Source organism: Cololabis saira, chromosome 19 (assembly GCF_033807715.1).
Source record: "Cololabis saira isolate AMF1-May2022 chromosome 19, fColSai1.1, whole genome shotgun sequence".
In the NCBI taxonomy this organism is placed as follows: domain Eukaryota; kingdom Metazoa; phylum Chordata; class Actinopteri; order Beloniformes; family Belonidae; genus Cololabis; species Cololabis saira.
In genome coordinates this window covers 39,494,195-39,507,273 of record NC_084605.1, presented here as the reverse complement: position 1 = coordinate 39,507,273, position 13,079 = coordinate 39,494,195, and the positions used below count along the sequence as shown (strand labels likewise).

The 13,079-nt window shown below is 41.2% G+C and overlaps 1 protein-coding gene across 1 annotated transcript in view; it reads right to left on the bottom strand.

Annotated features, from left to right (window-relative positions):
• The window catches only part of sdk2b (sidekick cell adhesion molecule 2b), a 457,224-nt gene that overhangs the window by 102,056 nt on the left and 342,089 nt on the right, over window positions 1-13,079 (bottom strand). The window contains exon 5 of the mRNA XM_061707744.1: window positions 9,429-9,562. Within this exon, the coding sequence (XP_061563728.1) occupies window positions 9,429-9,562 (134 nt within the window). The remainder of the gene's footprint in view (window positions 1-9,428; window positions 9,563-13,079) is intronic.

The window sequence follows — 13,079 nt, the reverse complement described above, 5'->3', positions numbered from 1 at the left end:
AAAATGTTGCAAAGAAAAATGGGCCAAAATTCCTCCATAATAATGTGAGAGATTAATAAAGTATTGCAGGAAATTATTAATGTAAATTATTGCCATTAAGGTTAGAATCGTGAGTCACGGGGTAATGATGGATTAATGTATTAATTCCCATGTAATGCTAGTTTGTGCCTCAGGTTATTAAGATGCTGGTTGTGTGGAACATCACATTCCATCGTGTCCATCGCCTGGGAGGAAGGAGAGCAGACGCAGTAGTAGTTAGCAGCTCTCTGATGAGAGATATCTCAGAATCCCAAATCCACCCAATCATTATTAGCGATCACGCACCAGTTTCTTTCACTCTGGGGAAGAGGGGGAGCGTACCACCCTCTAAAAATTGGAGATTTAATACATCATTGCTTAAAGACCCCGACCTTATTCATTTTTTCCAAAAAGAATGGGACATATTTCTGCAAAATAACAATCAACCGGAAACATCAGTGAGTGTTCTATGGGAAGCAGGAAAAGCAGTAATGCGAGGTAAAATAATTTCCTTTTCTTCAAATAATTCTTATTTTGAAATATGTCCACCCTGCTTACATTGATTGTCGTTATCTTGCCTGAAATGGCACTGCCAGTCTCACTCACGGGTATCACTCTATATAACCGGACTGTAACAATGGGATTGTTTATGTTCTTCTTCTTCTTCTCTGTTTTATTGGCGGATCACAACCAACTTTAAGGTGCATACCGCCACCTACTGTACAAGAGTGTGTAACATCATTTCATTTAGCCTGTTTTTTAAATTCTATTTGATTGTTTATGTTGTTTCACACGGACGGCTTCAGGTGAAGCACCACACATGCTCAGTTGATGTTCCTACGATGAGACTAAAGCGCGGAGGAAGGCCCCGCTGGCTGAGTTTTATTTAAAACTGAATTTCTGTTGCGAATAAAACCTGTCTTCCAATTCATTGCATTTTTCATTGCATTTTTAGCCTAGTTATTTTTGTGGTAGAAGTATCGGATCGGTACTCGGTATCGGCGAGTACACAAATTAAAATACTCGTACTCGGTGTAAAAGAAATGGTATCGGGGCATCCCTACTTAATAGAATAAGGAAAACTAAGATAGAATTAAAATAAATAATTGACACAAAAATGCAGTTTCTAGTACAAAGGCTTCGCCTGGAAAACTTTGCATACGCTAACAGATCAGGGAAATATTTAGCCAATCAATTAAAAGTAAACAAGGAAAAAACAACCATAACATCTATTAAGGACCAATCAGGGAAGATTGTGCATGGTCCCTGCTTAATAAATTCAGTTTTTAGAGACTTTTATTGTAAACTATATTCATCACAAATCGAACCATCCGACCAATCCATCGATCAGTTTCTTGTAAAAATTAATCTGCCAAAGTTACATCAGGAGCAGGTTACGAATTTAGATTTACCGCTCTCAATGGGAGAACTCCATGAAGCTCTTCAACATATGCCTAATAATAAAGCTCCGGGCCCAGATGGTTTCCCAGCTGAATTTTATAAGGAATTCTGGAGTATATTAGCACCAACATTTTATAAAATGATCCTAAATGTTAAGGAGAATAAAAGCTTACCCTTAAATATGAATTCTGCTAATGTTAGCCTCCTATTGAAACCGGATAAGGATCCTTTGCTCCCATCGAGCTACCGCCCAATATCACTAATAAATGTAGATCTTAAAATAACCAACAAAGCTCTTTCCAAACGTCTGAAAAGAGTCACCCCTTCTATTATACATCCGGATCGAACAGGTTTCATTAAAGGTAGACATTCTTCCACTAACACTCGTAGATTACCGGTACTCAATATTATAGATTATTCGAGTATCAATAAACAGGAAACTACTATTATATCTCTAGACGCAGAAAACGCATTAGATCGGGTAAATTCAAAATTTCTATTGGCAACTTTACACAAATTTGGATTTGGCAAATCTTTTATCGACTGGATAAAGATATTATATAGCTCTCCCAAGGCACGTGTAAGGACAAATGATCAAATCTCTACAAGTTTTACCTTGCAAAGAGGCACTAGACAGGGTTGCCCTCTCTCTCCCTCATTATTTGCAATATTTATCGAACCTTTAGCAGCAGCTATTAGACAAAATCAAAATATTAAAGGTATGCAATGCAAAACATTAGATCACAAAATAAGTCTTTATGCGGATGACGTACTCCTCTTCCTCCAGAACTCACAAACCTCACTATCACAGACAATTGCACTTATAGAGGGATTTTCATCTCTGTCTGATTATTCTATTAATTGGTCTAAATCCACTGTTTTGTGTGTTAACTGCAATTTTAGGAATATAACAAATACTCAATTACAATCAGGGAACATTAGATATTTAGGCATAAACATCTCCCCTAGGCTGTCAGAGTTAATAAAATTAAATTATGTTCAGCTTTTAAAGAAAATAGAAGATGATCTTTCCAGATGGAACTCTCTCCCCATTTCACTCATGGGAAGAATTTGTCACCATCAAAATGATGGTTTTACAGAAAATAAACTATTTTTTTTCAATGATACCATCCAAACCCCCTCCCTCTTGGTTTAAGTCATTAGATTCATATGTGTCAAAATTTCTGTGGAAGAATAAAACACCACGTATTAGCTTGAAGACATTACAAAAACCCAAAGAATGTGGAGGCTTAGGTTTACCTAACTTCCAGTATTACTTCTTAGTGAATAAATTACAGTATATTTTAAAATGGTGTAAGGATCATTCTTTGGATGGTCAATGGCTGGACTCAGAGCAAGTGTTTTGCAATGATCTGGAAATCTCAGATTTACCATTTATTAGTCAAAGCATTAAACATCATAAATGTTTCAAAAGCATTAATATCAACTCAACTATGACAGCCTGGTGGGAATTTCTTAAAATAGCTAAACTCTCACTTTTTCCATGTGACCGCACACCCATCTGGAACAACCCAGACATCCTGAGAAAATGATAAAAAGATGGTAGACTTTGCTCAATGGAGAGATCAAGGAATACGTTATCTACAGCATGTAATCATAGGTGGACAGTTTGTACCTTTCAATACACTTAGGGCCTGATTTACTAAAGGTTTGCGTGCGTAAAAACGTGTGCAAAGTTGACAGCACCCGCAAACCAATGTGCAAGCTGATCTACTAACAGCGTGCAAAGAGGACTGCGCCTCTCAAATGAGCAAAATAGCACACGCTATTCATTTAGTACTTTTGCCCTGATGAATAATCAATATGGGGCGTACCCGCCAGAAATCGCTAAATACTGGGAGGGGAAGATGCAAATTGGTGCATTTACCACGCGCAATGAGATTTACCAAGCCTGAAAGTTTTTGCGGGGATTGTGATTGCGTCTGTATTTAATACGTTCGAAAGGAAGGTGCTAATCTGCCCAGCATTACGCAGGGATGCTTGTTGGTGCCTGATTTGAGGAATGGGGTGGGGATGGCGAGGATTCTCCACATGCAAAAGGAGAAATATTTTATTTGAATGTTAAATCGAGTATTATTCAGCAAAAGGTTGCCACAGGAGGCACATTCATTGTTTTATTTGTGATAATAAATAAATCACGTGTTTTCATGGAGAAAAAAGTGTTTCTTATTGTGCGCCTGTTCTGCAGTTGTCATACCCCGGTGTTGTGCCGTATTCAGCACCCCTGCCGTGAAAAGCACCCCCTCGTCTGACAAAAAATATATTCTCATTCCGTGTCATGTTCTGTTTAGCGTCCAGTTTTGTGTTAATGATTCATGTTTAAATGCGCTCATGGATTCCACAATAGTCATACTTTCCCACAATCACAGTCACAGATAACAAAAATCGGGTAAATGGTTATTGATGTCATTAATTAATAGCCTGCTTACTGTGTTGTCTTCCATAATATTTGTAAATATATATAATATAAACTCCTAAGTATGTGTTTGTGTGAGTGTGTATATATAAATATATTGAAGTGTCAGTGTGTTGTTTTTTTTCTTGGTCTACTTATCATTGAATATACGAGGGGGTGCTTTTCACGGCAGGGGTGCTGAAAACGGCACAACAATTTGCCTCTTCCACTAATATCTCTAACTCCAACTCGTCAAATTTCATTTTGCGCTTGCGACTATATCCTGCTTTCCATCCAGACTCTCCATGGCGCAAAGTTTGCGCCGCAAACCGTAAGACGCGCAACACCTCATTTAAATACTGCGGTTTGCACCTGTTATCAATTGCGCACGCAATCTTAGTTGATCACCCGCAAAACACACAACAACAGCACACGCAAACTTTTTCAGTGCACACGCAATTTAGTACTCTTTATTTAGGATCTTAGTAAATCGGGCCCTTATTGTTCAATATGGAGTTAGCAGAAATACATTTTTAGAGTACCAACAACTTAAGTCCATAATAAATAAAAAATATAAACTCAACCAATTGGACCTACAACTTCCCGCTAAGATAATATATTTATTGAACCTAAGCACCCCAAAGTTACTATCGAAACTCTACAGGTTAGTGTCCAAAATAGACAACTCAGTCTCTCTTCTGATCTCAAAATGGGAGGCGGATCTCTCTCTCAACACTGACCAGATCTCTTGGTCACAAATATGTTTAAATACTTTCACTATGACTAAGAACCCAAACTTACAACTTATACAGTACAAAGTTCTTCATAGAATACATTGTACAGGACAAAGGATGTTCCAGATGGGCTTTGTCACCTCTAATATCTGTTCACAGGGGTGTCCGCCGGGGAGGGCGGGTCCGGGGGGGTGGAGTCTTTCTCAGGTGTCTATGTCTTATGTCGTCAGTATGAATGGAGGGATGGTGGGTCATTCCCCCCTTCGCTTGGGGGCTCCGACGGCGCCGGGGCGCTCATGGAGGTGTGGTGGGGCCCTGGCCCGGCTCGGTAGGCCGGCCCCCGTCGACCTGGATGGCCGGCGGGGGATCATCGTTTTGTGCCGTGCCTGTTTCGAGTCTGTTCTGTTTTTTTTTTGGCAGATTTCCAGTGCTCGATGTGACATATTAAAAAAATATATCATATGTATTTTATATTAACAATGCACATATATATGCCTTAGGTTCTTACCAGCATGGTATTAACCATTAATGTGGGTTGTGTCTCTGCAGAGGCATGATGGGGTCAAATCTGGCTACATCACCATGACAAGACCTCAGTCAATGCACACAGGCATGGTGGTCAGCTCCACCTCATAACTCCTGAAAACTTTCCATTAACATATTCACACAAAAGACACCAAGGCCCAAACAATGTTGCTGAGAAAGTGGCTACTTTTTAAACAAACTTTCTGTCCTGATTCTGAGAACTAGAACATGAACCTTGTTTGTTTTTCTTTTTTAACAGTTCTCCTTGCCCTTTGTCTGTAGCAAGTCTCGGGCATCTACTATCAGAGCCATGAAAGCTTATAGGAAATGTAGTTTCAAAGGCATTGCCACAGGAGCAGCTGCAGTGGCAGATACACTTACAGAACACTCACTCTGGCACACACACACACACACACACACACACACACACACACACACACACACACACACACACACACACACACACACACACACACACACACACACACACACACACACACACACACACACACACACACACCCATACACAAACACCCTCGCCAGCAGCCTTTCCACGCATGTATGAGTCTGCATATGTGGAGCACGTGTGGAATGTTGGTGGAATTGCACGGCATGTTTCCATCAGACCTGCAGCGATGAGACCTCCTGCTAATACATCTATATGATCTTTACTTGTCTGTGTGTGCGTGTACGTGTGTTTTATGGCACTTGTGTAACCAACTATGCCACTGTTCTCAATGTGTGCCACAGGCTATTTTTGCTGCCTTGTGTTGTCAACAATAATATCTCACCTTCACCTCGCTCATTGTGTTTCAAAATGAACTCCAGTCTACCGTGTCATAAAATGCTGTCTGTTAAATTTCTACTATCTGTTTCATTCTGCTGAGCTCAACTTTTGATTCATGTGAATCGGTATGTGAGTAAATGAGCTCTCCTTTAGTTTATATGAACAGTAGTTTGTGTGACATCAGTAGTCAACTTGTAGTCAACTCTGTACTATCTGATAATAGTCCTAGGGTTGTTTTAACTTAAGAAGGCTCCTTCAAGAAGAATGTGATAATGTGTGGTGTCTGGGAGATGGGGGACAGTGTCAGATAAAAGCGCCATGAAAAAAAAAATCAACACAGCTGCAATGAATCTCTAATTAGCTTTTTCTAATTAGTATTTATGTAGTAGCATAGTAGAGGCCAAAGGCCTACATCTGCCAGTCCTGTTTCTGTTGCAAATGCTTTTGTGCTTCTTTCGAAAAATGATAAAATAAACATTTATTTTGACTGTACTTGCTTTGTAATGCAGTGTGTGTACTGAGAGAGCGGTGGATAGAGATACACTGCAAACAATATAATTTTGTCCAACCAAAAAAAACAAAAATAGTTTTGTCATACTGAGGTGACAGAATGAAAATTAATGTGAAGAAAAGATACAGTAGGTATTGAGTTATTAGCCAGAAAAAAAACTTGGCAAAGGGCATCAGACAAACCAAGGGCATATATAGGCAGCGAATAGAGGGACACTGAGAACAATGACACTCAGCATGTGGCAGGGTATTAAATCCCAGACTGACTACAAAAACAACAACATACAGGTTAGTCAGGATAGAGATCCCCCCGAAACTCTGAACCTCTTCTTTGAGAAGACTCAAGCCTGCTGGAAGAATCCAGCAGGGGAGGGAGTCTACACTAACCTTCCAGCAGCACCAGGTGAGATCCACCTTGAAGCAGATCAACTCCACAAAAGCAGCAGGACTGGATGGAGTGACAGGCTGCTATTGAGGACCTGTGCTGACCAGCTGGCTGAGGTGTTCACAACAATCCTCAACCTGTCCCTGGAACAGTCCCCACCTGCCTCAAATCAACCACCATCTTTCCTGCGCCCAAACATCATGCCATTACAACCCTTAATGATTACCATGAAGTACTTTGAAAAGGATTGTGCTGGCACGCATCAAGAGAAGCATCCCCTCAGATCTGGATAGACATCAGTATCTGCATCTGAAGAACAGATCTAGAGAGGATGCTGTCTCAGTTGCACATGATACAGTCCTTTCCCACCAGGAGCAGCTGAATACCTGCCTTAGGATGCTCTTTTTGGATTTTAGCAGAGCTTTTAACACACACAAACTCACCAAGCTTGGACTCTCCACCACACTATGCTCATGGATTATGGACTTTCTGACCAACAGGCCTCAGAATGTCAGGATGGGAAATCTGACATCCAGCACCATAACCATGAACACAGGCACACCACAGGGGTATGTACTTAGTCCGGCACTCTTCACCTTCATCGCCATGGACTGTATCCCCTCCCACTCCTCCAATACCCTGATAAAGTTTGCTGACGATACTACAGTGGTTGGCCTTATCAGGGACAACAACAAGCTGGTACAGGCAGGAGGTCCAACATCTGGTGGGTGGTGTGCAGACAACAACCTGGTCCTCAACACCACCAAAACCAAGGAGGTCAACATAGACTTCGGGAGGACCAGGAGAGTCATACAGTCCCCACTCTGTATCAGTGGAGAAGAGGTAGATAGGGCGGACTCAGTCAGATTCCTTGACATGGACACTAAACATCTCCAAATTAGTGAAAAAAGCCCAACAGAGGATGTTCTTCCTGAGGAAGCTGAGACAAGTTGGTCTGGCTCAGGAACTGCTCAGAAACCATCAAGAGCATCCTCTGCCAGCGATGCACAGTGGGGTATAGTGGCTGTACAGAAAAAAACAGACAGGATTTGTCCCTGGTGGTAAAGGTGGCATAGGGAATCATGGGAGCTGAGCTCTCATACTTGGACTGTGTACACTAGGCGTATGTAAAGAAGAGCATGGGCCTGGCATGGACATCAGCCACCCAGGACACTCCTTGTTTGTCCCACTGCTGTCGGGGAGGAAATACCGTGCCTTCAAAACATGGACTACCAGAGTGAGGAACCACTTCTTTCCCAGAGTTGTTGCATCTATTGCAGCATTACACCATCTCCCTCCGTTTCTCCCCTCTGCCCCGCCCACAAACACGCATAACCAGCTCCAACTCTTACAACTCAAGTACAAATCAAGAACACAGCAGTTCTTCATGACCAGTTTCAATGTATTATCTAGATCAAGTTTTCTTTGTGGCTTAGTTGCTTTCATAATCCTTTAAAAGGATCACATAGTTAATTATTGCATTCATACTATTTAACACAATCTGTATGGAAGATGGACTCGGCTAGTCATCCTGAAAATGTAGTAAAATAGTAAGTCGTATTAAAATAGAAAATATTATCCAAGCCACTGCTTTCATAAGCATTCCTGGTGGTCATCTATGCACTTTTTCACTCATACATCCACTGGCTCTGGTCATATCTGATCTGCACCAAATGGATGGGAGAAAACCACGATTGGATCATTTGAAGCCATGTAGTGTAAATGCGGCCATAGACAAGGTCACAACGTCCTTCTGAAATTCAAACTGAGCATAAGAATGGTGCGGAAATGTGATTTCAGTGAGTTAGAATATGACATGGCTGTTCGTGCCGGATGAGCTGGTCTGATTATTATTTCATAAACAGTGGATTTACTGGGATTTTCAAAGTCAGCCATGTCTAGGGTTTGCAGAGAATGGTGTGGTCTGAAAAAGACAGAATTTACAGTCAGTTCTCAGAGGACAATAGTAGGACTAATTTGAAATGATAGACAGGAAGCAGTAATGTAAATATCTACTTTTCAGAACTACAGTAAATCATCTCTGAGGACAAAAACCATGGAAAGCTGAAGCATATGGGCTACAGATCCAGAAGTGCCGCTCCTTTCAGCTACGCGCAGGAAACGGAGGCTCCAATTCACACAGACTCAACAACATTGGACAAAAGAAGACTGGAAAGACTTCCCCAGTCTGACTAATCTTTATTTCACATCTAACATTTGGATAGTAGAGTGGTAATTTGATGTGAGCAGCAAGAAAGCATGACTCCATCTTTCCTTGTATCGGGTGCTGTGGTTGGTGGGTGAAGTGTATTGATCTGGGGGATGATTTCTTGGCATTCTTCAGGTTTCTTAGTACCAACCGAGCGCTGTTTGAATGCAACAGGCTTCTTCAGAATGTGTACATCCCTTTCCCAAAGTTTCCCCCCCAAAAAAGTTGCTAATGAGATTATAAAATCTGCAAAGCAATGTCACATAAAGAGTGTGTTATGAATATTTCAATTCGTGTGAATTGGTTTGTCATTTAAATTGATTTAATGAAAGTTCATGTGACCGCTCTGAAAATAAGCCAGGCTTTGTCTCATGCCAGGGGAGAAGACTGGGTTTTGAAGTAGTACGTCTTGAAGCGGCGTTTGTGTGACTGTGGCTACTCACTCTCCACCGACAAGGTGATGGGCTGGCTGGTCTTGTTCTCTCCGTTCTTGTCGTTTACCGCCTGCACATAATAGCGTCCAGCGTCGGGTGCCACCGTCGACAGGATGACCAGCGTGTTGTCCAAAGTGATGGCGCTGAGGAGACGAAAAACACAGGACACAGTGAGCACATTCCAAAGGAAATGACGATAAAAATGACCAGTTTTCTTAATTACCTGAGTGCGAGGACTCTGGGGCACTTTGTGACTCATTACACAGTGATGCAAGATTATACTGTCCAGAGAAGCTTCTTTGGAAAAACAAAATGCAACCTCTAAGGTTTCGAGTCTAAATGGAGCTAAATATGTCAGAGTTTATTAGTGCCCAACACTTGATCCCAGTGCTGAATTAGACATCAAACATTTTACCATTTTAATTACACTGTTCAAGCAGGATTAGGTCTATTGATTTACAGCGTATCAACAATGTGCATGTGCTGACATCATCTCTTTCTTCAAACATGATACCCTTGCATAACGAGCTGAAGCTTCCTAATGGGCGGCTTCTGTCTCCGCTTCCTTTGGCCTCTTGCCTTTGACATCTTTGTTAAATTCTGTTGGAACACTTTCTCTTTATTTGCCACCTAAAAAAATAGGCCTGAATAAAAAAAACCACAGTTTTTATACATGTATTTAATTTTTTTTTTTAAACAGACCCAAGTTTGCTCTCACCGGGGAGAAAGAAAAACCTGCCCCCGGCTGACTAATGTTTGCAATCAATATGTTTGTATTGTCTGTGGCTGTTTGACAATCTGATACCAACATTTCCACTGGCTGCATTTCTCGACACATTTCTTTTCCTGTCGGGTGTCTGTGTTCTGTCCCATCATCGACACCACTCTATCAACGCTGGATGTGGTCACTTGGCAGAAGAGATATGTGGTCGTCAGGACTGAAAGATGCTGCAACACCACAGTGTTAGATGCCATGTAGATGTCATGTGCAAATGTTAGTAACCCCTCTACTTTAGTATTAAAGGACATGGTTCTGACACATCCATATGATTGTATTTACAACACAGCACAAATAGTTTTTGACACATAACAGAGCAATCTGGTGCGTATGCTGCACACACAGCTGCCTGCTGTGCTGCCAGCATTTGTAGAGAAGACATCTGTCTTCAGACCGGTTCATTTTGGAATATGTTAAAAAAAAGTGGCCCCAGTCAGAGGGCACATTTAGGATTCCTTCCACATGATTCCTTTCACAAAGAAAAATATAGAAAGAAATTCTTTCTAAAGGGGCAGTCAGGCCTCAATGGCTGCAGCTTATGATCTGCAGTAAATATTTTATGCTAAATCGCTGGAGCGGCGACATCCTGGACACCAAGCTATGAATTATGGATCTCTTCAGGGATGTAGAAAACACGGAAGTGTCCAGAGCACTGATTGAATCCGAGGTGACTTGTCAGGAACATTCTCAGATGGAAACACAGTCCGCGCTTATAACTTTTTTAACAGAAGTCTGAGAATAGTGCAATGGGGTAGCTTTCTGTAACTATATGGTGCTTTATTCTTGATCCTAACTAATACAAAAATGAAGCTGAAGCACATTTGTCCAAAAAAATTTTATAAAGTGGAAGCTATTTAACGCTTGGAAATGATTAAGCAAAATGTTATTATTATTTCATCTTTTTCCCTTTCAAACTTGAAAAACAAAGCTCCTTCGAGAGGAACGTTTCCTATTTAGGTGATTTATGTTCATTATTCCTGCAAAAGACCTCAAGTTGTGGGATTCTTGGGATGCTTATTGATTATATTGAAGGACTGTTCTGGCCGTGATGAAACCGTCAGCTTGCTCCTCTTACCCAATACTCAATTGGATATTCTTTTCATGGGCTGTTTTAACATCGTTATCATTTTCTTTTCAGATTCTGCTGTGTTCCCCACCTGTCTTACAAGTGTAAATCACGATGAACCCATCCACGTGCTCCACAGCTGGTCCTTTGCTGCAACCTTTTCCTCTCCAAACATCCTGAACCTTTTCATCACTGGGGCTCAAAGCTCTTCCAACATGCATGAGGCCTGTTTAGATCTGAATTTGCAAAGTGCAGACAATACATTTTGTTGTGATGAAGAAGTTGACAAAAGGTCTTCTGTTGATTTTCTCCCTTAAATAAAATGTTCAAATCAGAAAGCTGCTGCTTGATAAAACAAAATCTGAGAAGTCAAAATAATCAAAAAACTTTAGAGCACCTGGTTTGTCCTATCAGCTGGTTTTTGTATTGTTCTCTCTTCCTCTTTCACTCAAAATCTTTACAAAACAGACCCGATGCACCGATGTTTAATTTCAGGCCTAATGAAGATCAGTTCATTTACTTTCTTTCTTTCATTCTACACGGACCGTTAAAGACTTGATATCTGCTTATTAATATCAGCTTTAACTAATATCATCCACCTCAAATCCAGCTTTCGTCACTGATTGGGAGCAGGAAGCAGTTCCCCCCCGTCCTGGTTGATTTGAATGTCCTCCCTGCTGAGCGTCTCTGTGTCTGGCTGCAATCAGAGCTGCAGCAGCCGGGGTCACGCCAACTTTATTGTGCAGCTTGTTTAGCAGATCTAACTGCTCCCAGGGATCAAAGACCACATGATGCCAAAAGAAAATAAAAGTAAGCCAATTATACTCAAAAGCTTTTACACAGTGTGGAATGGAATGGCATAGAAAAACCCATGAAAATGTATTTTTTTTTTTAAGTTGGCTGAAGTTAGTTTTTATTCTCTTCTTTATTTCTCATTCTGTGTGTGAATGCATTCTGGTCATCCTCATTCAAGCCTCCATCTCTCAGCATTGTTGTGAGCAGCTGTCCAGGGATTGTTTGTAACGATGGCTTACCGAGCAACCGGCACGGCGCAGGGATTTATCGAACCACGGAGCTGAGAAATTTGGACAAATCAGATGTGCGAACATGCCTCCATCTCCATCTAGTTTTTTTTTCTTCTGTCTCCCTCTTTATGATTATTCCCACATCTCAGAAATGCTCTCTGTTTCTTTTTATTCCAACCCAATTTCCTTTCCCATTATGATTTCCAGAGAAGAACTGCAGACGCTGGAGGAACGCGCCGCTGCTCGGGAAACATCCCGGCACGAACGTGCAGCGTTCTTCACAACCCTCACTTTGCTTGAAGCATCGAGCAATTACTCTCCCGTGGATCGATTTATTTATGTGCGACATCAAGGGGAGTTTTGGTTGAGATCTAGTCTGATGATGCCTGATGACTTTCATCAATAATGATGATAAAGATTTCTTTTTGATTGAGAATGGGGTTAAATATATTTTCAGCGTTCTCTCTCTAATTTGCATTATTACTAAAAAAAACATTGACTCTCACTAAAATCATATTAAAATGATCCAAAGTTGCTTCTTTAAAAAAAAAAAAAAAAAGAAAAAAAACTGTTTCTGCACTGTATTGAGCAACACTGGTGTAAGAACACCCTCCCATCTTTCTCTGTGCGTATATCCATCACGGAGCTGGCCAGGCTCTAACACACACATGCACATGCTGGAGTGTTTTGGCATGTGTTGCTACTGTCCACCAGGCCGTGAGGTGCACCACCTCAAACCTATATTACATGCAGACAAATGGCCCAAGCTGGCTGACGGCTTCCCCCAGGAG